This window comes from Vanacampus margaritifer, chromosome 13 (genome assembly GCF_051991255.1).
Source record: "Vanacampus margaritifer isolate UIUO_Vmar chromosome 13, RoL_Vmar_1.0, whole genome shotgun sequence".
In the NCBI taxonomy this organism is placed as follows: Eukaryota; Metazoa; Chordata; class Actinopteri; order Syngnathiformes; family Syngnathidae; genus Vanacampus; species Vanacampus margaritifer.
Genome location: NC_135444.1, coordinates 7,164,861 through 7,191,269, shown reverse-complemented (window position 1 = coordinate 7,191,269; position 26,409 = coordinate 7,164,861). Strand labels below are relative to the sequence as shown.

At 37.7% G+C, this 26,409-nt stretch overlaps 3 protein-coding genes across 3 annotated transcripts; 1 reads left to right on the top strand and 2 right to left on the bottom strand.

The window, feature by feature from the left end:
• Window positions 1–532: 532 nt before the first annotated feature.
• slc35e1 (solute carrier family 35 member E1) lies at window positions 533–9,432 on the bottom strand. The gene is made up of 6 exons (XM_077584692.1): window positions 9,032–9,432; window positions 6,828–6,898; window positions 4,427–4,564; window positions 4,170–4,295; window positions 3,846–4,091; window positions 533–1,283 (listed from the first exon to the last, which is right to left on the bottom strand). Exons 1-6 carry the CDS (start codon window positions 9,357–9,359, stop codon window positions 1,041–1,043), a joined length of 1,152 nt encoding a protein of 383 aa, XP_077440818.1. The 5' UTR covers window positions 9,360–9,432; the 3' UTR covers window positions 533–1,040.
• Window positions 9,433–10,801: 1,369 nt separating this feature from the next.
• On the bottom strand, window positions 10,802–12,541 carry smim7 (small integral membrane protein 7). The gene is made up of 5 exons (XM_077584255.1): window positions 12,449–12,541; window positions 12,221–12,262; window positions 12,085–12,137; window positions 11,920–12,010; window positions 10,802–11,441 (listed from the first exon to the last, which is right to left on the bottom strand). The coding sequence occupies exons 1-5, from the start codon at window positions 12,472–12,474 to the stop codon at window positions 11,426–11,428; spliced, it is 228 nt and encodes a 75-aa protein (XP_077440381.1). The 5' UTR covers window positions 12,475–12,541; the 3' UTR covers window positions 10,802–11,425.
• Window positions 12,542–13,747: 1,206 nt separating this feature from the next.
• On the top strand, window positions 13,748–25,159 carry tmem38a (transmembrane protein 38A). The gene is made up of 6 exons (XM_077584036.1): window positions 13,748–14,234; window positions 18,477–18,633; window positions 20,968–21,152; window positions 21,252–21,339; window positions 23,059–23,176; window positions 24,562–25,159. Exons 1-6 carry the CDS (start codon window positions 14,111–14,113, stop codon window positions 24,763–24,765), a joined length of 876 nt encoding a protein of 291 aa, XP_077440162.1. The 5' UTR covers window positions 13,748–14,110; the 3' UTR covers window positions 24,766–25,159.
• The last annotated feature ends 1,250 nt before the right edge of the window (window positions 25,160–26,409 follow it).

Here is a 26,409-nt window from a genome sequence, read left to right as displayed (position 1 = left end):
AATCTCGTCCATCTCGGTCGGCATTTCTATTTTTTATTGCACAAACCAAACCTCGGCTAACTTTACAGATCGATCCAGTGACTATTAACGACGGACATTTCACCTTTGACCACTCGGCAGAACCTTTTGTTCTTTCAATATGTGCAAACTAGAGACCGTTTAAAAAAAATTGAATATGACAAAGCAACTTTGGTTGGACAGGAGAGAAGATATCACCCTCTGCCTGTGAAGCATTGAATATGAATAAATATCACTGATTATGAAAATTACTCAACACTTTTTCCTACCTCAAACTCACTTCCATAACAGTGATGGCCTTCCTCGGAAAGACGGGCGAGGAAGCTTTGTTTTGTAAACCTAAATTCCTTTTTCCAAACACATATAATGATGGCTGATGCCATCGGTTGGTCTATTGTGAGAAAAGAGAAGTGGTCACTAACCGTTCTGGGGATAAGAACTCATCTCGCACTTCCTTCGAATCAAAAGTTTGATAGGATATGATTGCTTTGCGTGAACTTCATCTGCAAATATTTTATGCGCATCCGTTTATTGATTTATTTTTAAATGTTTTGAAACATGAATAGGTTGTCTTTACAGTTTTTATCCTCCCCTTTCCAAAACGCCAGAAAAATAAAAAAATAAGGCTTTCCATTATGCTTTGTTTGTTACCAAAAAAGTAACATGACAGACGTTGTGTGTGAGGTCCCAGTTGCAAATGACATCACTCCCTTCCAAATTGATCATTTCAAAAACCCATGACGTCTTTGTGTCTGAAAATATCTGATACGAGCGTTGCTGCGTGCCCGACCACTCAAAAGAGTCTGGACCAAAGTAAGAGTGGAAAACAGCACGATTTGGACATGGAGGAGCATGAGAGAGGTCACGTCACCGGCCCTCTTCCTGTGTGCGACGCAGTTTCGTGTGGAGCAGACCAGAGAACAACCGCAGCCACCGCCGCTGCTGCTGCTGTGGCGGCGGCGGCTACACACGCATGCTAATGTCTATGCGAGCGAGCCAAAGCAAGTGCAGCCTCTTTTTTTTTATACCACATACTGGTGGTTGCTGTTGGAATTTGTCGTGTAGGTTTGGCGACTGTACTGAAAGTGGTCGGTCAACACGTTGTTCCAATCGTGCTGCTGTTGCTGCTGTTGCTTCGATGAACCATGGGAGAAAGGCACGGACCCGTTGGTCTGATGCTTTTGGAACATCGGGTTGTCAAAGGACATCAGGTCCTGCTTGCTGCTTGGCAGGAGTTTCTTCTCTTGGTTGGCGTCGTACTTGGCCTGGTTGGGGACAGAGTGGTCGGATGATTACATGACTGTCATTTGCTAGAGCACACAGAAGGCTTTGATGCAGCCTCCGACTTGAAGCGATGGTAGTTATTACAAAAAACTGCAAGCAGGTGGCAGCAGAGTATAAGAGATCAGCCAGGGCCATGTCGCAAAAAGCTCTTTCCCCAGTCTTTTCAACAGGTTTGTGAATAATGATGAAACTTAGCTATATTATAATGGTAATTGCTACAAATATACATTTTCTTCCTGATTGAAGAAGAGACTCTAACCTTTCTTTTGGTACGTTCCATGTTTTTATAGCAATAGAACTGAATATTCTGTGGGCCTTGCAAAATCAGTCAAAATCCAGTAAAACAGCCAAGAGCGAAGGGGGTTGCTTCAGTGAAAATGGCTGGGAGTGAATGAATTAAATTCCAAAGTTAATTTTAATATGTGTTAAGTGTTACACAAACATTGAACTCAGCAAGGATGAGATCACAATATTTTCATAATTCTAATTCAATAATTGCAAATATTTAAAAAAAAAAACAGAATTGTCTAAAAGTGCAATGAGTCAGGTCTTTCATAAATGTAAAAAAATGCTTTTAAATTCACGTGAACAGTAAATTTCAAGAAAACTGAGATAAAAAAAAAAATTGTATTTTCTTTAGAATTTATGGGAAAAATATATTAAAATAACCAATTCATGGTTTTATGAATCGGTATCTGGCTTGAAAAGGAAAATCGATTTAATATCAATTATTTGATAAACCCAGCCCTACAAATACGTTTCTTTAAGTAAATGAGGTAATGATAGGAAGCAGGGGTTTTGCAGGAATCAGGAAGTTCATTTTTAGACCTTTTTAGACCATTATGGCAAAAAGTTTAGACCAACTTCGAGACCAAAATATATATTTTTAATTTAAACATTCAAACACACGGAACTTGTATGACATGTCGAGTTTACCGGTAATTTGACTGCTTAAAATGACTACGGTCACGGTCAATGAAACAAAATTTTACAGTGCAATACTCGTAAATATAATAGACGTGTTAAAGTAAAAAAAACTTTTTTTAAAAGTGTCAAAAAGAAGGTAGTCTACCATCAGATGGAGAAAAAAAAAAAAAAAGTAAAATCATGTGCATTCCTGTCATAAAAACGGATCAGGGATGAAGAAGGTGAGAATTATATTGAACCCCTCTAAGGGTGTCTGGGAGCATGCTCCCTTTTGGAATATTTCACATTTTAACAGTTCAATTTGATGCATTTTGAAAAACAAAATCAAGCAGAATTAAAAGACACCATCTATCTATGCACAGTCACATGATCACATGATGCTATACTTTATAAGCAGGGATGGAAGGGTTACTTTTCAAACGTTTCCTAATACAGTTTCTAGTTACATAATAAAAATCTAGTTAATAATCTAATCCAATAACCGTAATGTTAAAAAAATGCAACTTGAGTAATATTTATTACTTTTGGATTAATTCAATTCCAAATAGGTTAATGAGGACTAAATAAAAAAAAGATCACTACAATATATTTTGGATACAGTGGACCCCGCTATTTGCATGGGATAGGACTGCAAACAACGAAAACCCATGCATAAATTGAAATGCACAATTTGTATACTGTATATTTATAGAAAGACAGAAAAAGCTGGATGAATGCGGATGGATGAATTGATTGAAACAATTGCTAGTTTCATGGAGAATAGGTACTACTGATTGTCACACTGCTCACCTCACATAGACGGACAGACATTGACATAAATAATATTTGCAGCGGTAGCTTCACATAGTAATTAAATGAAACTTCCTAATGACGGTGCCTGACATCAAGCACCCCCCAAAAAACAACACATCTATCCAAATGACAAGTTTAGCAGTTTTTATTGCTATTGTGGTGTTTAAATAGTAAAATTGTAGGTGGTTTGACAGGAGGGTTAACACTTGACTTACGTTAGCTGGGAATATAGCGTCACCGTACGTTCCCATTTTCTCATTGCTTCACCACGATTAACGTAGGTTTCATATTTTGGTTTCTAAATGGTGTGTTTCGCCAAAAAGTGTATCATTTTCAGGCCCGTCGATGTTTACCAATGCTGAACTTTTCAAATGAGCTTCCAGCCAAGTTAGCTTTGGACACTAGCAACGCTAAGTTTCAACGCTTGTCCCCTCTCACACGACATGAAGATTAACTGAACACTTCCTGCGGTACCTACAAAATAAAAGTACATACATATACCAGCTGTGAGAACAGCTTTATTGTGACGAGTTGTGACAACAGTGCATGCAGCTGTCCACATATGACATTTTCACCTGTCAAAAAGCGCAGACAGCGCACACGTTTTTTTTCTCAGAATAGACGGAGCGGATGTAAATTTGACGACTTTGGTAAATAAAATTTCAGACCTTAGATAAAAATATGGGTTTTTAAAGACATTTAAGGACTAAAATTAAAGTTTCTGAATTTGAGACTTTTTAAGAATTTTTTTTTTTAGACGCTGCGGGAACCCTGAGAAAGGTAAGGTAGCATACAAAAACTCTACACTCTGTCAGGTGACTCACCTTGTTGTATAGAAAGACGCCAACTATGGCCGTCATCATGCCCAGCATGTTTGTGAGCGAGACAGGATTGCGCAGCATAAACAAGGAGATGCTGATGACCATGATCCTCTTGGTGGCATTGGCCACCGCGTAGCTGAGCGGGCTGACCAGATTGAGCACGCTGAAGGCGATGACGTTCTGAGCAAAGTTGCAGAAGCCGCTGATGAGCAGCAGAAGGACGGTTCCGGTCCATCCCGACGTGTCCCACTGCGAGGACAGCGCGTGATATTCAGACGGCGTTCGGGGTCGGACAATCCAGACAAAAGCGGCAGAAAAAGTACGCACCAGATCATCATTGACGAGAAAGACGGAAAGGTCAACCAGCACCCAGGTGGGCAGCATGAATATCACAGCATTGAAGCCCAAAATGTTGAGAAGCCGCAGGTGGTGGATGCGTGTGTCACGTAACACCTGGAAAATAACAAACATAAAGGACATTGCTTCGTATGTCTGTCTCTAATTAGACAAGACTTATCTGGTGGAAAATCTGAGAACAAACCCACATTCACACAACAACACATGTCAACAATTTCAGCGCATACCTTTTTGGAGAAGATATTCTGCAGAGAGAAGCAGAGCGTGGCAGCCAGAGCGCTGATCAGGCCCAAGACGTCGAAGGACAACTCCGTCACTGTTGCCAGCAGCACTCCGCCAATGATGGGGATCAGAGATATGTACACCTTCCGTGTGGACACATCATACAGGATGCAGACAACAAAACACAGATCAACTATTTGATCAAGTCAGAATAATAACATAACCCAAGATTCAGGGTTGCGAATGGTGCAAGAAGGCACGCTCAGTTAACACGTCTTTTTTTTTTTGACTGTATTTTATTCATGGCCTTCAAGTGTTTTTAGATCAAAATTATTTACTCAAGTCAGGACTTTTCAACGGCATTAGCGTAGGTTAGAGAGAGAATACAGCGACTTGCGTGCAAATTCGCTTTACGTCGCTCATTAGGAAATGAACACCATACAAATTGCCCCGCAAGAGTTTAAGCTTCTTGAATCTGAACTGAGGACCTCATTGAAAGTGGAAGTCAAGTCAAAAATGTTCTTTGCAATAATCTCCCCCATTTGTCTAAATAAGTCATTCTGGACAAGCTGAGCCTGTGGGCACTTTGATGTCAGTTTTAATCGCCATCAGGTGGCAGTAAAGGACAAACTGGCCACCTCCAACATGGATGAAAACAAGTTGACTTTTCTGCTTAATTCTTATTCCGCAAATGTAATATTAATCAGAATACCATGTTTAGACTAGTTGCGGCACATTGGACAATTATTGCAAAGAGATTTTTTTTTGTTTTTACCTGACTTCTGCTTTAACATTTACATACAAGGGGCCAGGACTCTTACTCTCTATTCAACAAAACACTGACACGGCACTAGGCATGGGCCGATATTAGATTCTGACGGTATGATAACAGTGAGCAAAAATATCGCAGTATCACGCTATAAAAATTAGGGGTGTGCCAAAAAAAAAAAGATTCTCATAAGAATTGCGATTCTCATTTAGTACGATTCAGAAGCAATTTTAAATGTCCTTAAATCGATTTTATTTAAATTATTTTATGCTGTCTGTGTGTGCCTTTATTTGGAGCGCTGTTCATGTTGTACCCGGTTTGGCCACTGAGGGGCAGTGTGGTTCCACATGGTCTAATACACTGTTAAGTTGTAGCCACATTAGAGAATAGAAGGAAAAAGTCACGATAGAGTTATTCCAATAAAAGCTTCTTTTTTTTCTTCTTCAGTCTGGAGCCGTTCTTTTGAGTGATAAAAGCGCCGCGAGTAGCGCGCTAATTAGCATTAGCGAGTCCGAATGGAGTAGATCATTACGATTCCTTGCACATCTATAGATTGAAGCAAAAATCATTGTCAATCAAATCATTCAGAATCAAAAATCGTTCATAATCGAAAATCGATTCCGAATCGAATCGCAGACCCAAAAATCGGAATCGAATCAAACCATGAGACACTCAAAGATTCCCACCCTTAATAAAAATGACAGCTCTAAAATGACGCTTTTTTTAAAAATATATATTTAGGTCAATACAAATAGCATTTTTTAACTAAATCTATTTTATTGTTAAACTAAATCCAGTAGAGAATATTTGGTACATAAAAAATGTGTACCATGTCAAGCTTGAATAAATAAATAAATAAACAAACATGACTATTTTTTTTTTGTTGTTTTAATGCTTCTTACTAAGTCAGAGTCCCAACCACTGGTGAGCTATTTTAGAACTTTTTTTTTTTCAATAACAATGCATATTAATCAACGGAGCAAAAAGGCATTCGCATTTCTACAGTGGCTTTCATCTTGCTTCCTCCTCCATGTGTAACTGCTCACTTTGAAACAATACTGAGAACGATACATTTTAACAAACCACAGGTATATGGGCTGTATAATACTGATAGGTACATTTATTAGACAGCTTCTCATTTCATTTACTGTAAGTTATAATTCTTGCACCAGTCCCAACAGGACCTGTGGCCTAACATCATATTCAGCAACATTTCCAAGCACTTGAGTGCAAAGTAAACATGACACACAGATGTAAGACGCAACAAAGCCACTAAAAACATTACAGCATCCGCCTCAGGACTTTTTTTTTTTGTTACATCAATGATTAGTTTTGGTCCGATAATCACACTCACATTATATGGCAATTTGACAGAAATTAAATCAGGCTTGCCAAACTTTAAGCACAACCAAGTATGAAAACAAAAGTAAGTTGTTGTTTTAGCATCAACCCCGTTCATTGCTTTGGTAACGATAAAGAGAAGAACTAAAAACTCCTCACCTGCCCTTTAAAAAGCTGATGTTGTCATGACTATACTATAATGTAATACGAGCTGCACACTGTGCCACATCACCACTGCAGAAAGAGTGCAAGGTTAAACAGAGCAAGCCTTGTTTGGTTGCACTTGGGCTACTCACCTTGGTGGTTTGCTTCTCCCTCATGATGATTCTTGACAAAAGTACAACCCATATTGGCATTGTGGCTTTGACTGCAACAGAGACAAAAAAAAAAAAAAAGAGTTGGAGTTCATTTTTGTTGTCGCTCTATACAATATCTATTAAGCTGTGCAATAAATCGGGAAAACAAAAATCTGGTGTAAATGTTTTGGGCATGTACAGTGTACGCTTTAATGAATGATCTTTTTGCTCTGTTGATTAACTCATTCACTGCCAACCATTTTTGAAAATTTCAAAATTCCCATTCTTTTATAAACGACTGTAGATAAATTTTGGTTGCACAAAATGCAGCCATTGCCCCCAGTACTCTCAAAATGTGTTTATTTCATATAAAATTGGTTAGGATGTCATCTACTGGTGGTTGTGCGTCAGTAAAGTTGTTTCCAAGTTTGACATTGACAGTGGAGTTTTATCAGAATCTCCCCCATCTAGCCCAGTGGAAAAAAAATAATTGACAAGTATACTTGTCAAAGGCAGTGAAATTAATGTGCATAGTGCCAGCAGGTACTAATTAGCCCCAAGTACAACACTAGTCTAAACATGATATTCTGCTTAATATTGTGTTTGTGGAACTTGAATTAAGCCGCAAAATCCATCCGTTTTATCCATGAAAATAACAGCACAGTTGCTCAAGGCACAGGTAAATGGCTCGGCTTACGAATGGAACATGACCAAACTCAGAAAAATTATAATGCTAGTATACTTTTAAATCACATTGACATAATCCACCTGTTATCTTTTCTGTATCTGTTTATTGTTTTGTTGCCTTTTTTTGTTTTATTGCGAAAAGTCTTGAAGGGACTGGACTCTATAATTAATGTGATAACATCATTATTTTTCATTTTCAATGAATACGTTTAAAAACACATTTTGTCACTTGCTGAGGCCCCATCCAGTCAAAACAAATCTCGTACACACAGAAGCATTTCAAGACTAGCGTGTGTCCAAAAGAAGACGCTGAGGACGTTTAACGGCTGTAATGTATATGCCAAGTCTAGAGTGGCGCTGTAGCGCAGCCACAGGGAGTTAACGGAAAGCATAGAAGAATCAGCGAAGAAAACGGCCACTTTTTTCCCCCTAACTTTATTGCAATCTACAGAACAAACATGGCTTTGCATGTATCAAAAGAACATGAAAAAGACGAACACATGAGAAGTGACAATGGCACAGTACAACACCGCTTGTTGAACGTGGGAATAAAGAAGCAAAATATTTTGCTGCAAAAACATATGCAAGCTAAGGAGCCTGCGCAAAAACGACTATGACACGGCTATCCGCCATTGTTGTTGACAGACTGACGGTTCGCGCGCAGTCACGCGAGAATTGACGCATACGTCATCAATCTGCGACAATGCGTCGTCATCGCTGGAGGAGTATCCTGCATATGGTGTCCAGACGGACGCGTACGGGCGCGGTTTGAAATCTTTCCACTCTGGAGCCCGGTTTCAAGCTCCGAAATTGCGCCGTCATGTGGACGAACGGCTTAAACGGTAAGAAACTTGTGAGGATACATTGAAACTGGCTTTTGTGTGGACGGGGCCCCAAAAAACAGGTGAGGCATGATTGGTCTTTACCTGTTTCCTGAGCACCTGTGATGTCATATTCAGTCAACAGCAAGTGGCAAAATGTGTTTTTAAAGGTATTAATTGTACATGAAAAATTAACGACGTTATCAAATTAATGCTAGACTAAATAATGGCTAAATGAGTCAAGTATCCCTTTAAATGTTTTTTTCCCCCTTAAAAATAACATGAGCTAGTCTTTAGTGGATCGATATCAGTGATGCAGGTACATTACATACAAGCTGATAAGCAACAACAAAATGTGACATGACTTCGCATGGAATTGGAAATATAACCATTGATTTATAGGAAGATAAAACGAGGACAGCATGACCATGTTCAGCTCAATGGTGAATAGGCGCTCATTTTATACTCGGGTTGCTAGGAGACAATATACGGCTAATTTATGATTTCCGCGACTGCGTGTGTCTAGGCTTTCGTCATCAAAAGTTCCTAAATCTGTCTACAACGACCAGGCCGACTAAAAGGCCCGCACTTTAGTTAAATATAGTCTCCCGTTAGCCACAGGAGCTAACATCAGCTGATGCTATTCACAGAGTAGTCACGGATTCGACACAAGCACTTCCCCGATCGTGTACTTACCAGTGTGCGCATATGAAACGGGAACCTTCCATATGCTGAAGTGAGCCGACACCGATGCGAAGTATTTCCCGAAAGCTAAAGGCAGAATGGTCCACCAGTAGTACCTCTTTGGCAGTTCTGTTTTGGGGACTCCCCATGCCCGCAACAACGGCGGCAGGAAGACAACAATAGAAAAAATGTGGAAGAGAGACACCGTGACCGGGTACGGAAATCCATTGAGGATGATCTTGTTGATTACGTTGCCGCCCGAGCTGACCGTGTACCAGAACACGCAAAGAACAACTATCCGGAACCCTTCCCTGACCTGAGTCCGCTCCACCGCAGCCATCTTTCACAGCGGAGTCAAGTGACGCGTCACCGGCGGCGTGGTTGCTGCGCCACGGAAGCGGAGGAGGCGGAGATCCGGGGATTGTCAAATCATCCAAGAGCATGATGGGAAATATTTACGTTAAGTGCGTCATAGCAGGATTGTTTACACATTTTGTACAGGATGACAAGTCTTTATCCATTGGGATATTTGACTTACACAAAATAAGAATTTCCTAATCCCGTGCACATACGGTACGTATTTCTTGCAGAATTAGATTTGTAAATTAATACTTTTAAATTGACAAAACAAACAAGAAAAGGTAAGTTGTCTTTAGTTGACCTTAATTGAAAATGTATTGCGCCTTATGCTATTACTTTGTCTCTTTTTCATTTTATGTTTTTAAGGTTTTTTATTTCTCTTGCGTTGCATATCAATGATGATGCATGTCAATGATGTGACCAGTGTGAATGTCAAATCTCAATAAAGGGGGAAAAACAAAAAGACTGAATCATGTATGCACTTACCACAAATGCCACAACTGTTTCAACTCTAAATGAAAATGGGTACTAATATGCAACCTGTTTGTTGTTGTGTTTTTAAAAATACAAACATGTTTACTAGATTTTTCTTTAAAAAAAAAAAAAACACACACACATATATATATACGCACACACATACATATATATATATATATATATATATATATACACACACACACATATATATATATATACACACACATACATATATATATATATATATATATATATATATATATATATATATATACACACACACACATATATATATATACACACACACACATATATATATACACATACATACATACATACACATACAACTGCAGACCTATTCTATTTAGTTCACCTGAATTTTGAAAAGCGCATCAAACCATTAAGGTAATCATAATCATGTTGAAAATATTATTTAGCAACATTGCAACTGAATAAAATTGTTTTAAGAAGTGTTTTTAATTTTTACCATTTACCCAGACTTAACGGACACCCTAGTTGCAAGGAAAAGTATATCAATATTATACAAAAATGTAATGACTCCAAGAGTACATGCTAAAATCTCTGTTGACATTATTATTATTTTTTTTTACCATTAGTACAAACAGTGGTACTTTGACCTTTTTACCTTTAATTGAACAAGAATAGATCATGGTTGTCATTGAATGACACAAATTTGCGAAAGAGCACCTAGATGTTCCACAGTGCTACTGGCAAACTATTGTGCAGAGACGTAACCAAATTTGAGTTTTTAGGAAAGAACATAAACTGCTATAAGTGGTGAAAAAGGCACATCGCGATGAAAACCTCATTCCAACACTTGGATGATTTCAGACTGCTTTGCTTTCCCAGGGCCTGGACGTATAGCTATAATCAACCCCAAATAAATTTTCCTTTTTTTTTTTTTACCTTTCTTTCTTTAAAAAGTCACTGAAATAATCCATTTTTATTGGGACACATTTACTAGCGATCATTTACTTATAGGCACATAGTAGAAGAAATGAACAAATACTCTGAGACGCTTCAAAGAACGCATCAGTAAACAAAACAGCAGACAATCTTAAGCGTAGGATCAGACACCTCTTAGATGCGGTCAAAATTACCATTTATAGATGAGAAACAAGCATTTAAAATTAAGTTTCAGTGTGTCACTAAAATTAGAAGATAAAGGCATACGACTGATAACTGGTTAAACCAAACTCTGACGTAATTTTGTGGGAACAAGACAGAAGGAAAGATCAGGGGGAAACATTTACTATTATGTTGGCATTCAACCACACTTTAAAAATAGGTAAAGTGAACAGACAGAAGACAGTCCATTAATTTTATGCAATAAGGGTAGAATAATAACATAATGTGAAACAATAGAAGCCCACAACAAATGGCAAACCCTCCCTCACAGCAATATATACATTTCTGTATAATTATGCAGGTGGGTGGGGGAGCATAAACAGATTAAAGAAAAAAAAACATAAGACAAGGGGATTTTGAGCATCCATCTCAAAAAAAAAATTCTGTCGCCTGGTCGTAGTAGTCCAGCTACACCAATGTTTATGATCCAAATAACCTGTGAAGATTAAAAATAATTTGTAGAAAAAACAGCAAAACAAGCTTACATTCTATTTTCTGGACTTCCCTGTAGATTGAAAACAAGATTCAGCTTTAAAAGTGCGGAGCTCTAAAATATATTCTACACAACTATGGATTGTTCTAAAGAGCATGTCTCGTAGTTACCGTAAAAGCAATAATTGAGATTGTAGATTAAAGTTTACACATTTGTCCTACACATTTATTGATATGAGCTTTTACTAGACTAGTAACTAACAAATCTTTTTAGAATTGATTATCCTATCCATGATTCCATCAATTGCTCTCTTCCCCCAAAGTATGGTCACAAAGGAACACAGCAGAATGGACAAAAAAAAAACTAACAAATTAGAACAATTTAATATACTTAACAGAAACTCCATTTGGTTAAAATAAATCACCAGTGTGGATATGGAAGTACTGCATAGTGTGTCGTATTAATTGCTAGTCTTACTCACAGAATCATACACAACATGATGAAGATGTTCCACAGTGCAATGAAGATGCGAAAGTATCGCAGGCTGAGCAGGAACTCTCGAATGTTTTCACCTGCAGAAAATATATAGACACAAACAAATAAATAATACACACATTATTTTCATTCCTTGTACTTATATACACACCTGTCGTTGGACCTCTGGACTCATCTCCAAATCCATGTGATTCTTTCCGTTTACTACAACACAATTCAACTCGTACTGATCAACGTCCATATTATGTACAGTAATAATAACATGCCATTTTAGTAATTGTACTCACAGCTTGAAATTCAGCACAGCTCCTGCATTGATCAACAAGGTCCTGGAAAATAAGACAAGCTTTTATTTCTGTGTGTTGGATACGCACCAGATTGCTGGTGAGGTAGCATTAGCAGGGAGCTAGTCAGCGACAGCTTGATTCAAACGTACATAAAAGGCGACTATTTAGGCACATATGTATCATCGCAATGTGTTAAACGTGTACATTTGTGTGAATTAATAAAATTACCCAAACAGCAGCAGATCTCCGATCATCGTGTCAACATTAAAGCTAACGCCTCACTTCCGTATTCGCACCATGCAATGTGACCAATAGGATTTCAGTAAACGTTTTCAGATTTAGTCCTCAATTTAGTATTTAAGGCGCAGAGCACATTGTCAGTCAAAGCCGGCATTAAACATATTTAACAACATACCTATTATGAAGATTTTTTTTGTATTTTTGCAATATTATTTTTAAAAGGGTGAAAGACATCGTGAGCCAAGAACACTTTTTTTAGGAGTGTATTTTGCAACATGATATGAAGGAGGAAGTCCTTGAAAGACCTGTCAGATAATTAAAAAGCAAATATTGACCTACAAGTTGAAAAACATAAATGTTTTTTGGTGTGTGACAGGTTTTAAATCAGCACGGATAGATCGTTGACTCCCACCATTTGTAAAATCAAGATTAAAATGGTAAGTGTTTCTACTATTTTGACCAGGTAAATAAAGATTCATTTTATATTTGTTAGAAATAAAATACTTTTTTTCCACAATGGAATGACCGTCAGAAAGTTTTTTTTTTTGGGTGGTTGGTGCCAGGCTGTCAAAAGGGATATCATAATTGACACTAAAATTTCATTTGTAACTTTTTTCTTATATAGATAGATAGATAGATAGATAGATAGATAGATAGATAGATAGATAGATAGATAGATAGATAGATAGATAGATAGATAGATAGATAGATAGATAGGTAGATAAATATGTTTCCTTTGGTAATTTGCACATTTCGGAAGCTGTACTTTTTCCGTTTTCTCAAGCGAAGGAGTAGGATCGGTACTTCAACTCTTAATCAGAGTGCCCCCCCCCCCATGTACTTTTATGAGTCTTGCTATCACTTTTGATAATCTATGCCAAGTCCTTTGTATCCAAATATTATGACATTCACTAATGCGTTACTACACACCGATGTATGCAGATTTGTCCTACGTCAACGGCGTGCATAACTTGTTTGTTAAAAAAAAAAGAAGAAAAAAAAAGGTTCCTGCATGAACGGTAGACTTGTGTCTATTTCGGTGTTGTAGTGTCATCTAGTGTCAGCAAATGGCCACTGTTTTTTTGCAAGTAATTCAATTTGTTAACATGTATCGTCTATGCTTTATCACGCGGGGGCGTATGAACATCCGATGATAATAGTACATGTGCAGAGCTGCTTTGGGATTAGAGTCACGTATTTAATCCTCTGGAGGGGGGACGGGGGGGAATTTAAAAAAAAAATATATATAGATATATATATATATATATATATATATATATATATATATATATATATATATCGTCTCAATAGCGCTTCGATTCATGTGTGTGTATCCATCAGCCCCCCGCAAAAGCGCCTTGGGGTGCTGAAGACGTCAGGAGCCGCTTTTGAAGCAGCTGCTGTGCAAACCTGCCGCCTAAAAATCGGAGCAGCTGGCCCCGATGAGGATGAAGATGGTGGTGGTGATGATGATGATGATGCGGGAATGACTGGTATTAATAGGAAGGCTTGAGTGTCTCAGCCTTTCACTGTCGAGGCCGGGGGGGCTTGGTGGAGAGTCCGTGGACCGGGTTGTGGGAAAGGGGGATCTTCCGATCCTGACTGCGCAGTTGGACATTAATAAGAGCGAGGAATCACCTTGATAACAACATGGATGTGCTGGCTGTCCTCAATTTGGGAGATTTAGCTCAAGCTTTCTCCAAAATGGGAATGTTTCCTGTGTTTGATGTGGCTTATTACATCGTGTCCATCCTCTACCTCAAGTATGAGCCAGGTGAGAGTCAGAAGAACACTTTTTTAATATACATCAAGGGCTGGATTGTTTAATCACTTATTCATTCATTTGAAATATAACACAAATATGTGGATTAGATGTGATTTTCAAACTAAGAAAATTGTAGAAGCATTTTTGTTATGCAAACGTTTATTTTCTTATTCTATCAGAAATGTAAAATGAGTGTTGATCTTCATCATGCATTTCATATGACAACCACTCTCTGTTACAATATCCCTACAAGGACTTTCTTTTGATTTGATATGGCAAGTGCCCTTTTTCCACAAAGAGCTTGACCTGTTACATAAAGTGTGCAGCTATAAAAACTCATCTTGCTTCAGTCTGGGGGAAAGTCACATACGCTGAGGAAATCACAGAAGTGAATTTAAGCACTTAGACTACTGACATTGTCCAACTTTTAAGTCCTTTGAGCGGCAGAGTCTTAGGCGGATGAAATGTGAGAGAAGACCTACGCATGCCAGAAACTTGGGCAAAAAATAGAAGAGCCTGAAATAGACATCAGCGGCCCCACAAAGCCCCCCGTGCTCTTGTAGGCTTCAGGACTAACTGTGAGCTATGTGGACTGAATGTTAAACATGGAACGATTTACTACGCTTTGAACTGAAGGAAAGTTGCCATTCAGCTTCTCATTGGTTTAAACCTCGGAGCGGCTATTTCTACTCTTTTATTATGAACACTTTAGACACAGTTTGTTGATTGTTACTATCACTTACTGCATATCTAAACAGTTAATATTCATCCCACCAGTCTGCATATGATCTGCCCATCCATCCATTCATCCATTTTCAGCTAAAGTTTCGGCTAAATGGTTAGGGGGATTGATGCTTTGCTCAAGGACACCTCAGCAGTAGTTAGGAAGCGAACTAGCCTCCCTCAACACCTACTTACCATTTGTTTACATGAGTTATCGTGGCTTATTGACAGGCACTCACCTTTAGATCATTGATTGTCATTAGCGCCACTTGTCTAAACTTGCATTCGGAATAATGTTGCGTTTCTGGAATAAGAATTAAGAAGAAAAATCCACCAGTTTTTTTCCATCTCAGAGGGCGGCCATTTTACCTCAGTAGCACAGTTGCTCAGCGCTTAGGTAATTGCAACCAATTACGGCTCACCTGTTTTCTGAGTTTGGTCATGTGACCGTCACATGACTGCCAATGATTGGTCGTTACCTGAGACCCAAGCGAGTGTGATGTCATTTTCAGTCGACATCAAGTAGAAAAATGGCTGCCCCTGAGAGGGATTTTGCTGCTTAATTCACATTCTACAAATAATCCATCCATCCATTTTCTTGGCCGCTTTTTCCTCACAAGGGTCGCGGGGGTGCTAGAGCCTATCCCAGCTGGCTTCGGGCAGTAGGCGGGGTACACCCTGAACTGGTTGCCAGCCAATCGCAGGGCACACAGAGACGAACAACCACACTCACATTCACACCCTAGGGACAATTTGGAGTGTTCAATTAACCTGCCATGCATGTTTTTGGAATGTGGGAGGAAACCGGAGTACCCGGTGAAAACCCACGCAAGCACGGGGAGAACATGCAAACTCCACCCAGGAAGGCCGAAGCCCGGACTCGATCTCACGTCCTCTGCACTGGGAGGCGGACGTGCTAACCAGTCAGCCACCGTGCTGCCTTCTACAAATAATATTAATGAGAATGCTGTGTTTAGACTAATGAGGGAACATGCAACATATTGTAAAGAAAATTGGACTGGCTTCCCCTTTAAAATAAGAAAAGATTTGCAATTAGGATGACTCACCATGAGAATGCAAAGAAAGTGCCATTTTTTTGATAGTGGTGCTACAATTCTAACTTTTATCCCTCTGAATGAGATGTTTTATATTCATAATATGTTCATGCCTATGTAGTGCTTAAATGTATTTTCATGTGTTTCGTGAGGTCTTTGTAAATTCATGTCAGTCAAATCACTTGTGCTGCGATTATTTGCATGGCTATTTATTAGGGGTGGGAATCTTGGAATGTCTCATGATTCAATTCCGATTTTTGGGTCTGTGATTCGATTCAGAATCGACTTTCGATTAAGAATTTTTTTTTAATTCAAAATGATTTTTGCTTCAATCTAGAGATGTGCAAGGAGTTGTAATGATCTACTCCAGTCTGACTTGCTAATGTTAATTAGCGCGCTACTCGTGGCACTTTTATCACTCAAATGAATGGCTCCACGCTGAAAAAACAAACAAACTTTTATTGGAATAACTTGATCGAGAGAAAAAAAAAAGAGCAATGATGATGACATGTCAAATTGGTAAAATTACCAAATGAACAATACTGAGCTCTCAAGATAAAAAAAAAAGAATAACTTGATCGTGACTTTTTCCTTCTACTCTCTAATGTGGCTATAACTTAACAGTGTATTAGACCGCGCGGAACCACACTGCCCCTAAGTGGCTAAATCGGGTACAACATGAACAGCGCTCCCAATAAAGGCACACACAAACAAAGGCAAGAAAGTATAAAATAATTCAAATAAATTCGATTTTGGGACATTTAAAATCGATTCTGAATCGTACTTAATGAGAATTGCGATTGTTATGAGAATCTATTTTTTGGCACACCCCTACTATTTATTTATTTTTTCAACAAACACGAGCGCAGCTTTTTAGCACTACACACAGACATCAAGGAGAGACATGTTGGGGTGAAGGGTTTCGACATGGGCGACACATGCACAGCGGGGGAGGAAGAAATGGAGAAAATTCTATTCTTAGGATGGCATTTCTCAGCATCAGATTTCTTAAAATTAACACCAGGACACGCTCGCACACCTGTTGCTGGACGTTTGTGAGAAGCACTCTGCTCACCTCTTAATTAACTGTCTGTGTGTAATGTACCCGTAAGGTTGTTTACTACATGTATCTTACAAGCATACAATGTCTTAAGCGATCCTGATGTGTTCCAAGAAACTCTCAGTTTACACTAGAAAACAATCGATTGACGCGTTTCTGTGTTGACTGTTAATGTTGCTTGTCAAATGAGCCAAATATTCCCAACATCATTGACTTAATAGCAACAATTTCATCACATTGTATTTTCCCACCAACATAATACTGTTAAATGAGTTATGATAAAAGTGTCCTATCAGGGGCGAACACTCGATAGTGTTGTGGGCGTGGACACAGATTCAGCACATAGACACACGCGGCTTGCACAGATAACCACTTTTAAGGGTGACTGCATCGTTTAAGGTCACAGGAACTACAGAAACGGCAGGCACACAAAAAAAATGAGCAAAAAAAAGGAGACACTTTTTGGACAACTTATTGTTCTTTTGAAGCAAATTAATTACATGTGTAAAGAGGATGTAATCTCAGATCCATTTCAAATAAAATGAGCAAGTCCAGCGTCTTGCATGTTAACATTAAAAAGACAATCATTGCATGGGAGTCCTCTGAAAAGAAAAGGTCACATAAATACTTTTAACAGATCTTGTGTCAGCATTCAATTTTCTTTTAACCCAAACCAAAAATTTTTTTTAATTGTGTGTCGTAGAGTACTCAACTCTTGAGTAGTCACCGATACAGAGTACAGATACCACTAGTACTTTTGATACATAAAACCCCCCAAAATGACAGATACAATTTTAAAAAAGAGCTATAAATAGGAGCATTTTTCTTTAAAATTGCACGGAATTATTGGCTTTTCTATTCTTCTATTTTCTAGTCCCTGATTGTAAAACGGCCACAAGAGGGCGCCTAATTCTAGTATTGACCATCGTCGCAAGTACAGAGGCCTTGAAAATGGACTCGCCCATCCCTTTTATTATTTACATTACTGTGTTTACAAAATTGGATCAAACCAAAAATAAATGGAAAATGTTTATTCCTGTGTACATTAAAAATGCATGAACCATTATGCTAAGTTGTGAGCTCCAATACAAGAATTGCTGTCATGGCTTTAGCTACACTGCATCACACTATTTGTTGCATTGTTGTGTTCAATTAGTGTCACTCTGGACTGAGCAATGTAAAGACATGTGTGTCTTTCAGAGGAAATGGACTGTGTCATTAGGTTCGAAAAGTTCTCAAGGGGGTGGGGTTGGTTAGCATGTTTAGCAACTAAAGTTTAAATTGAAGGCACCAGCTCTTGACCAAGAATATGATTCCAGTATTAAACAAGGAGACAAATCTCTTGTATTTCTCAAGATGACGTGATGGAATTACTGATGACACCCTCTACTTATCTGTCTCTGTGTTGCGCAGGCTCCGTGGAGGTTTCTCGCAGGAGTCCCGTGGCCTCGTGGCTCTGTGCCATGCTCTACTGCTTTGGGAGCTACATTCTGGCTGACATCATGCTGGGAAGTAGCCCCGTTGACTATTTCCAACACAACAGCCACATCCTGCTGGCCTCTGCTATCTGGTGAAGGACGACTCACTTTTTACCCTTTAATAATTGCACGCTTGGAGCACATCAGGTTAACATGTGAAAACACCGCCACAGTTGTTTATTGGGCTTTCTACCCCAAAATCATCCAGCCATCCATTTTCTATGCTGTACAGTTTATCCTGTTGCGGGGAGCTGGAGGCTCTTCCAGCCATCAATCAATGGAATCAGATTTATTGTCACTGCACATGTTACAAGTACAGAGCAACAACATTTACTAAAAGGGGCAGTCAACCCCAAACTTTTTTTGTCGGACAATAATATATTCTATGCTGCCCCACTAGTCTAAATACGGTTTTCTGGTTAATATTTTCTATTAGTGGAATAGGAAATAAGTAGCAAATTCCAGCAGTTTTTTAAAAATCAATATTATATGTATTTTAAACTGTAAAGCGTCTTTGAGTTGTTTTGAAAAGCACTTTATGAATAAAATGTATTATTATTATTATTATTATTATTATTATTATTATTATTAACTTCACTGCCATTGACAGCTATAGATGTCAAAAATTCATTTGAACTATTTCTATTAGTTTAACAATTTTTTCCCACTTTTGCTAACAAAAGTATGAAAACCTAGAATTGTTCTTATTGTACATTCAGAACAGATATAAAATGTGTGATTAATCGTTAGTTAACTAGTGAAGTCATGTGATTAATTACAATTAAAAAAATTGTCACCTGACGCCCCTCATTTAAAAAAAAATATTAAAAATGAGGGGCGTCAGACGATTAAAATTTGTAATCGTAATTAATCGCATGACTTCAATAGTTGACTCACACGATTAATCACAAGTTTTATATCTGTTATAAATGTACAGCAAAACATTTTTTCTAGGTTTTCATAAAAATGAAATGAAAAAAAGTTAAACTAATAGAAATAGTTCACATTAATTTTTTACTTCTATAGTCGTCAATGGCAGTGACTGAGTTAATAATATCAAAAGGCAACCATCTTGCTACTTGCTGTCGAGTGAAAATGACATCACAGTTGCTCAGGTCTCAGATAACAACCAATCACAGCTCACTTCAGAAAACAGGTGGGCTGTGATTGGCTGTTGCCTGAGCAACTGTGATGTTATCTTCGGTCAACAGCAAGTGGCAAAATGGCCATCCCTCGAGATGGATAAAAACAGCAGAATTTTGCTGCATAACTCATATTCCACAAGTGTAATATTAATCAGAACGTCATCTTTCGACTAGTGAGCTCACATACAACATATGATTGTCAAAAAATGTTTACGGTTGACTTCCTCTTTGAATGACTGCTTTGACACCAACATTTTTCAGGCACATGAATCACTTCTACACCATCTGTGACTCTAAAAAAAATCATTACAGTATTATAAAATGTATGCATCAAGGACAAAATTGTTGTAGTTTGTGGTGGTGAAAAATACAATTAACGGACACAACGACATTTGTGATAGTGAACTGAGCAATTTACCTTTGCAAAGGTAACATTTGTTCATATAGCCTTTCTTATTAGATTGTGAAGGTCTACAGAACAGTGAGAGTAAATTGTCCTTTTAAAATTTGACATTGATGAGGTGTGTCAGAAAAGTTGAAAAACTGAGTGTCACGGTGTGGTCATGGAGCGGCGTGGTGTCTGTTGGCGTGTGAGGTGGAGGACCCAAAATGCAGGGAGGCAGGAGAACCACAGCAGGAATGCGGGCGAGACTGGCGTGCTTTATTTTACAGAAAACACTAGTAACCAGGGTACTGGTTAACGCTAACTAAACAAGGAACTGAAAAGATACAAAATCAAAGTGACAGACAGAACTCCGACGGTGACCATGACAAGCGGCAATGATCCCCACCCGGGAACTAAATACACCCAAACTAATGGGGTAACTAGCCACACCTGGGGCCAGGCACAAGTGGCTGAGGGCCCGGATTGGTCAACCCGCGGAAGGGCAGGAACCCACTCAGGACTAATCGGGACCCTCAACCAAAACCAGATCTTCCCAGACATGACACTGAGAGGGAGAGAAATATAAATACATTTATGAAAAAATTAAAAAATAATAATAAAAAATAAAAAATAAATAAAAAAATAAAAAAATAAAAAATAAATAAAATAAATAAATAAAATAAAATAAAATAAATAAAATAAATAAAATAAATAAAATAAATAAAATAAAATAAAGCAAGCCATCTCTTTGCAGACATGCTGGTTTATCATCTGGCTCAAGGGGAAAACTATCTATCGTGGCACCATCTTAGAACTCTGTTAAACACCTGTGGCAGTGCAAAGCAGTCGGCTACTAAATAAAATCTGTTTTTTCGGTCTGTCACATCCAAATATAGGTACCTCATCTTCTACTGCCCACTGAACCTCTTCTACAAATGTGTGGCTTTCCTGCCTGTCAAGCTGGTGTTGGTCGCCCTGAAGGAAGTCGTCCGCACTCGCAAGATTGCCGCCGGCGTCCACCACGCCCACCACGCCTACCACCATGGCTACTTCGTCATGGTCATCGTCGGTTATGTCAAAGGTAACGTATTGGAAGAGTATTGATCCAGTCAAATTGTCAAATGTCTAAGACTCAAATATGCAATCCTTCCTTTATCGTATCCACTGTTTATCCTCACAGGGTCTGGAGTGGCTCTCATTTCCAACTTTGAACAGCTGCTGCGTGGCATGTGGAGACCCGAGACCAACGAGATCCTCAACATGTCATTGTAAGTTTCTTCTTTCATGACTGTCCTATTGGAATAAAACTGTTACTATTTGCTATATTTAGTGCTGTCACTGACTGTAGCAGTTTGGAATGTTACTAACTAAAGCATTCATATTTTAAGTACTGTCAAGAAATTGTTTTACTGTCATTGGAAATCATTTTAAAACGCATTTCTTGTTTTGGTGGGTTGTCTTAGGATAGTCTAACTTTACCTCACAATTGCGTGCATTTTAGTTTAATTAAATTGATTTGCATACAACTAAAAGTGTATGTTTTTAGAGATGCAAGAATTCTGCCCAACATTAGCAATATGTAAACGATTAAAAAAAAAAAAAAAATACAAAAATAATAGATTTTCTCATTTAAAAAAAAATGCGTTATTTGAAATGATGACTAGTCCAGGGTGTAATCAGCCCTTTACTTAGTCACCTGGGATAGCCCCCCCCACACACACCTTGAACAGGATAAGTGCTATAGAAAATGGCTGAATTGATTTTTTTTTAAAACTTATTTTAAGTGAAAAAGCATGTACAGTATATGTTAAACAGTTTATTTTACTTTCAATATTATACTCTATGCATATTTTATTTCTTTATTATTAACAATAAACAATTATTTACTTAGCAAAATGATTAAAAAGTGGATAAATACAATAGAATAAAAAAACATTAATGCAACAAATACTACAGGACTCTTGATAATGCAACTTTATGTAACACCCAGGCCATACTTTGCCTACGGAATGCATACATTGATTGGCTATTCACTTATTTATTTCCGTCCATGTCATTAAAAAATATATATTGTTTTATTTTTTATTTTTTATTTTTTATTTATTTTTTTGGAGAGAAAAAATAATATTATTATCGTCAGCTTGTTTCATTCAATTCTTCATTTAGCAGTGAATTAAAAATAAATTTATAAATGGTACACTATTATGCATTATAAATGTTAGCTATCGGTCAAATAACCAACATTGATGGAATATACAATACAAAACTCTGCTGTTAGTCTGTATTAACCTTGTTGGATTAAAGTAATGGTGTAAGAAATGTAATCACTTGGTACTGACTCAACTGTGTCACCTTGTGGTTGTAAAGGGTAATAACCCACCATTGGATGCTATGTACAGATGCAAGGATCAAATGTTCCAGTTAATTCTGCTACAAAGGCATCTTAAAGATGCATTGCAAGTATTACGACACCGTATCATTGTTTCTGTGTTTATGATTTCACGCTATAGTCATAACATGTATTGCTACTTTAAGGTAGCTTACTCTACATGCTTAAACATAAAACAATGTAGAAGGAGATATAAAAATAGCGATGTGCAAAATGATTTATACTGTATCTAGTGAGGTGCACGACTAATCAAATTAAATACGTTGACCTCAAATTTGACATCCACAAGCAGGGGTGGACTGACCATTGGGAATTTCGGGAAAAATTCAGAACGGCCGCGGGCATCCAAGGCCGATTTGGACCGGCGTTTATTATCATTATTATTATTTTGTGCACCTAGTCCTACGTGTTTTAAAATACACATAGCCATCTTTTAAGAAAATATAAGTACGTACATGCCGAGACGCGAGGCCGAGTTATTGCCTAATATGGGTACCTGTCAAAATCTAAACAAAGCCACAAGTTACCACGCATTCAATAACATGTGGACAAAGTCACGCATGTACATCATCATTTTTATTTTCTTCGGCCTCTGCAGCCCTACCAAGGCCAGCCTGTATGGAGCCATCCTCTTCACCATGCAGGAGGCTCACTGGCTTCCAGTGTCCAGGAGCATGCTCATCATCGTCTTCACCCTTTTCATGGCCACCAGCAAGGTCAGTAACGTAAACACATTTTATTGTATTATTAATTTTATTTGAGTGTACAATTGACAACAGCAAAACTGGTACAATATGTAATCTTTGGCCTTTTACCACATTTAAGTAGTTAGGGTCCTACATTTAGATAACTTTTTTTTTCTTTTAGCAAAAATAAAATAAATTCTACTAAGCTAGACCACCACTGTGTTTTGCTACTATTCTTCCCATTTTTAATTCTTAAAGTGTTAATTTTGCGGACATTTTGAATACCTGAGAACTTAGATGACTCTAGGGGCTCTATTTTTGTGAACTCTTAACTGTTTGGAGGCCGGGTGTAGGTAATTTTGCAGATGAATGCAAGCCATCAGAACTGAGAGAGGGAGGTCTGCGCTGCTGTGGGAGTGCTCACAGCTGACTAGTTGTACCATGACAGTCTCAATATAGCAGTGCACTGCACCGTGAAGTGGGCACTTGGAAACAGCTCCCCACCCTGAGCATGCGTTTGCCACCCCTCAACTGTATTGGCTTTTCACTACTTTTTTTTTTTCAGACCGATACCAGTATGAGTAGTAGTCAACTCTTGAGTAATCACAATACTGACACCAAGTACTGATACCACCATGCTTTTGATATATAAAATAAAATGTAAAAGAAAATATGACAGATAATTTTACTAAATACTGTATAGCATTTTTCTTAAAATTTGCATTAAATTATTGGCAATTTTCTCGTTCCTATTCCTTAAAATAAGTCCTGGTATTTGCCTGATACCAATACCTGGTATCAGTACTCCCTCATTCATAAATATAATAATAAGAAAAATAATCATAATAAAAATAATTTAAAAATAAATAAAAATAAAAATAAAAATAAAAATAAAAATAAAAATAAAAATAAAAATAAAAATAAAAATAAAAATAAAAATAAAAATAAAAATAAAAATAAAAATAAAAAAAATAAAAAAAATAAAATAAAAAAAAATAAAATAAAAATAAAAATAAAAATAAAAAGATTCAGAATGTTTGGTGGCCATTTTTCAAATTATTATGAACAAAATAACCAGTTTGACATCCACCACATATCTACGTAGCTCAGCATCTGTCTACCCTGTGCCGGCACTTAGACATGGTCTGAGCAGACTTAACTTTTACTTCGATTTTTTAACACCAAATTTTCACTCCACCAGGCGCATCTTCATCAACACTCAATCAGCCAAATTGGCAAACATGCAAAGAGCCATGGGCTCGCATGAAAATCAGTATCTGCCGGCATTTGCGCCAAGCTTTAGATGCACTGTCTTTGAAAAAAAAGCCTTAGCTGTTTAGACACCAGTCTACTATTGACATGGCATATTTAGACTGGGAAGGAGTTACCTAAAAAAATTCTTGCCTCTCTTCCAGGTGTGGATGACTGCTCGCCATTCTCACGGCTCCCCCTTTGCCCTCATTGAGTCATGGATTTGTCATGTGCTCTTCCGCTCCCCTCTGGGTGGCTCTGAGGAAGACCATCATCACGCTCCCGCCGCCGCAGCCCCTTCGTCGCTCAAAAGCAAAGAGGAACTGAGCGAAGGCGCTCGAAAGAGAAAAACCAAGAAAGCCGAGTAGACTGTGAAACTGCGTCTCATGTGCCAACATGGCTTTCGCTCCATGGAGTCTCCTAAGAAGTAGAAAACACATTCTGTTCGAGCCAAGTGCTTGTGCTCTGAATTTTACATTTTCATTTACATCTCATAAGGACTGTAAATACAATCATCCACTTGAAAGCTATTTTTAAGGTTCCCGTTTATGCTCGTCTGTGTGGTCATCCACATTCAGGCCGAGCGGGATCATTGTTGGAGTGTCAGTGGTTCTTTTTTGGTCCATTTGACTTGCTTCAGAATGGAAAGAAAAGTCCTTTTCAATCAGACAAATGTGAAGAAAGTATAATGTGAAAAGAAATAACTTTTTACCTGACACTTATGACTAATCAAAGTATTTGAATAAAATGAAGAAAAATTTGGGTTTTGTCTTTTCTTCATATAGTGGATGACAATGAAGAAAGGTTTTGTAATGCGAAATGGCCATCCCTAAATGTTTCCGTCATTCATCAGCAAAATCTAATAATCTGAATGTCTAATATCTGAATATAGCAGATTTGTTAGTCCTGTCCCAGTTATTGATGATTACATTTGACGAATGGAAACCAATTTAGTCCTTCTATTTTTTCTTCTTAAGTTTCTCATCAATCGTGAACTCATTCAGTGCCATAAATTCAGTAAAAAAAATATAAATAAATTGGGGGCAAGTTTTTTAATTTAATTAATCGCAGGACTTCACTAGTTAACTCACGATTAATCACAATCTTTATATCTGTTTTAAATGTACAATTAAAAAAATTCTAGGTTTTCATACTCTTGTTAATAAAAGTGGGGAAAAAATGTTAAACTAATAGAAATAGTTGAAATACATTTTTGGACATTTATAGCCGTCACTGGCAGTCAAGCCAAAAATTTGACCATTAACATTGCATCATTAAAGCGATGCAAGCCATTTTCAAATCTAGAGGTAGGTCAATAATTCGTAAAAATGACACCCTTTTTTTTTTTTTTTTAGCAATTGTGACTTATGAGGTTTTGGCCCGGTGCCAACGCTATAGAGAAAGTCTTAACCCCCCCCACACACACACACACACTGTCAACTGACAAGTTCTTGCAGCTCAAGCAGTAAAGCATCAGTCATGGCATTCACCGCCAATTTTCAAATATTGACAGAAGCGTCACTTTTGTTTTGTTTTGCGAAAACCACTCATGGTGATGCTGACAGATCATCAAGGTGATCAAGAGCAAAGGAATGCTAGTGCCATCTGCTCAGCACATTAAGACAAACAGCACGCACACATGCACACACATGAGTAAACAAATCGATTTTATTTATTTATTTATTTATTTATTTTTAATGTGGCCTGCAAATTAATGATGATCACAAACATCTGTTTACATTTTGATATGGAAATAAGGACATTCAGCACGGTATTTTTTTTTTTCAACAAAGGAAAAGGTAGATCTATTGATGTTGCAATACCTGCTGGAAAAAGCAAAAACATATCAAACAGATCTAATGATTAATTCATTAATTAGGAATGTCAGTGCCCTTTTTTTTTTCCAGAAAAAACTCAACTGTTGAATAGTCACCAACAACCATAGCAAACACCAATACCACTTTTGATACATAAAATCAAACAAAACAAAACAAAAACAATGACGGATAATA